Here is a 1,172-nt window from a genome sequence, read left to right as displayed (position 1 = left end):
GTGGGGGAAAAACGAAATTTACAGTAGTTTCACATTTAACCCATCATAAAAACATTAATAGGTAATAAACTGAAATTTTCATTTTTTTGTGACATATCCGTTATTTTTCTCTCAAGACGGGTGTTTCCTACTCTGGTGGAGTTTCAGATATTATTTTCACAGCGCAACTGCCTCGTACCTTCTGCGTACTTCACTGAAGTGAATTACTTTACCGTCCCTTCATATTTTGATTTTATTTAGTTGCCACTTAAATGAAACCATTAGGTACACTGATGGTGCTCCACGATTGTTTTTTTCACCCTCAGTGACAACAGTTTTCCCCGAGAGTTTGATCCTGTGGAGCATGAGTGCACTCTTTTCGTGACCTCTAGTTCTTTTTCAGAAGGGGGAAATAAGATAATGGCTCCAAACAAGCCCCAAATTTCAGAACTTCGTAGCGAATTCGGTTGTTCACACTGTTATTATCATTATTAACGGAAAAGGCTGTACAATATTCTATAGGAAAAGTAAAATAACCTTAATAGATGAAATAATCCGAGTGGCATTTTTTTGTCACTGCGGTTGATGTAAGATTTTTTCGGACTCATTTCCCTGTTGCAAGACAGGATTCACCGAGTTTTCTTCCACTGCCTGTGCACTCACTCTATCTTTGTGCTTGCCGTTGAGACTTTCACTTATGATATGTATGCCATCACCTTCCGTTGTTTCCACGCGTGGAGACGGATGCTGATGCTTTGCGGGTGGTTCATGTTTTTGTACCGGTTGAATGTTCTTCAGTTCCCCGTCAACCTCTCCGTTCAAAAGGGCATCAATTTGTCTTTCAAGTTTAGTTATTGCCTCTTGCATTTCCCGTCGTGTTTCACTTCTTTTCATACCCTGCAGCATATTGCGTAACCTCTCCGGTAGTTTTAGCCAAGACAACTGTCCCACATATATAGTGCCTTCGCCTGTGTTGTATTGTGCACAGATTGCCGACTTTGTTCTTCCCGAGCAACTCTGCATATCTTCCCTATTATCCCAACCTAGAGCCCAGAAAGCCTTTCCTCTGGATTTCTTCGTAAACTTTCCGAGATCATTTAGCTTCACGAAGTTTTTGTTCATAGTTTTCACAAAACTCACTTATGGAAGCGGGCAATCTCCACATTTTTTAAATCATAAAATCGGTTATCTTA

General features: G+C 40.3%; 1 protein-coding gene across 1 annotated transcript; it reads right to left on the bottom strand.

Annotated features, from left to right (window-relative positions):
* Positions 1–552: 552 nt before the first annotated feature.
* Positions 553–1,101, bottom strand: TEOVI_000476100 (uncharacterized protein; the record flags this gene model as incomplete). Its single annotated transcript, XM_067219894.1, has 1 exon — positions 553–1,101. One exon carries the CDS (start codon positions 1,099–1,101, stop codon positions 553–555), a length of 549 nt encoding a protein of 182 aa, XP_067075995.1.
* Positions 1,102–1,172: the final 71 nt, after the last annotated feature.

Source organism: Trypanosoma equiperdum, assembly GCF_001457755.1.
Source record: "Trypanosoma equiperdum strain OVI genome assembly, contig: ctg_1006, whole genome shotgun sequence".
Taxonomy (NCBI): Eukaryota; Euglenozoa; class Kinetoplastea; order Trypanosomatida; family Trypanosomatidae; genus Trypanosoma; species Trypanosoma equiperdum.
Note: the sequence above shows the minus strand (reverse complement) of the source record. Positions and strands in the feature narration are given on the sequence as shown.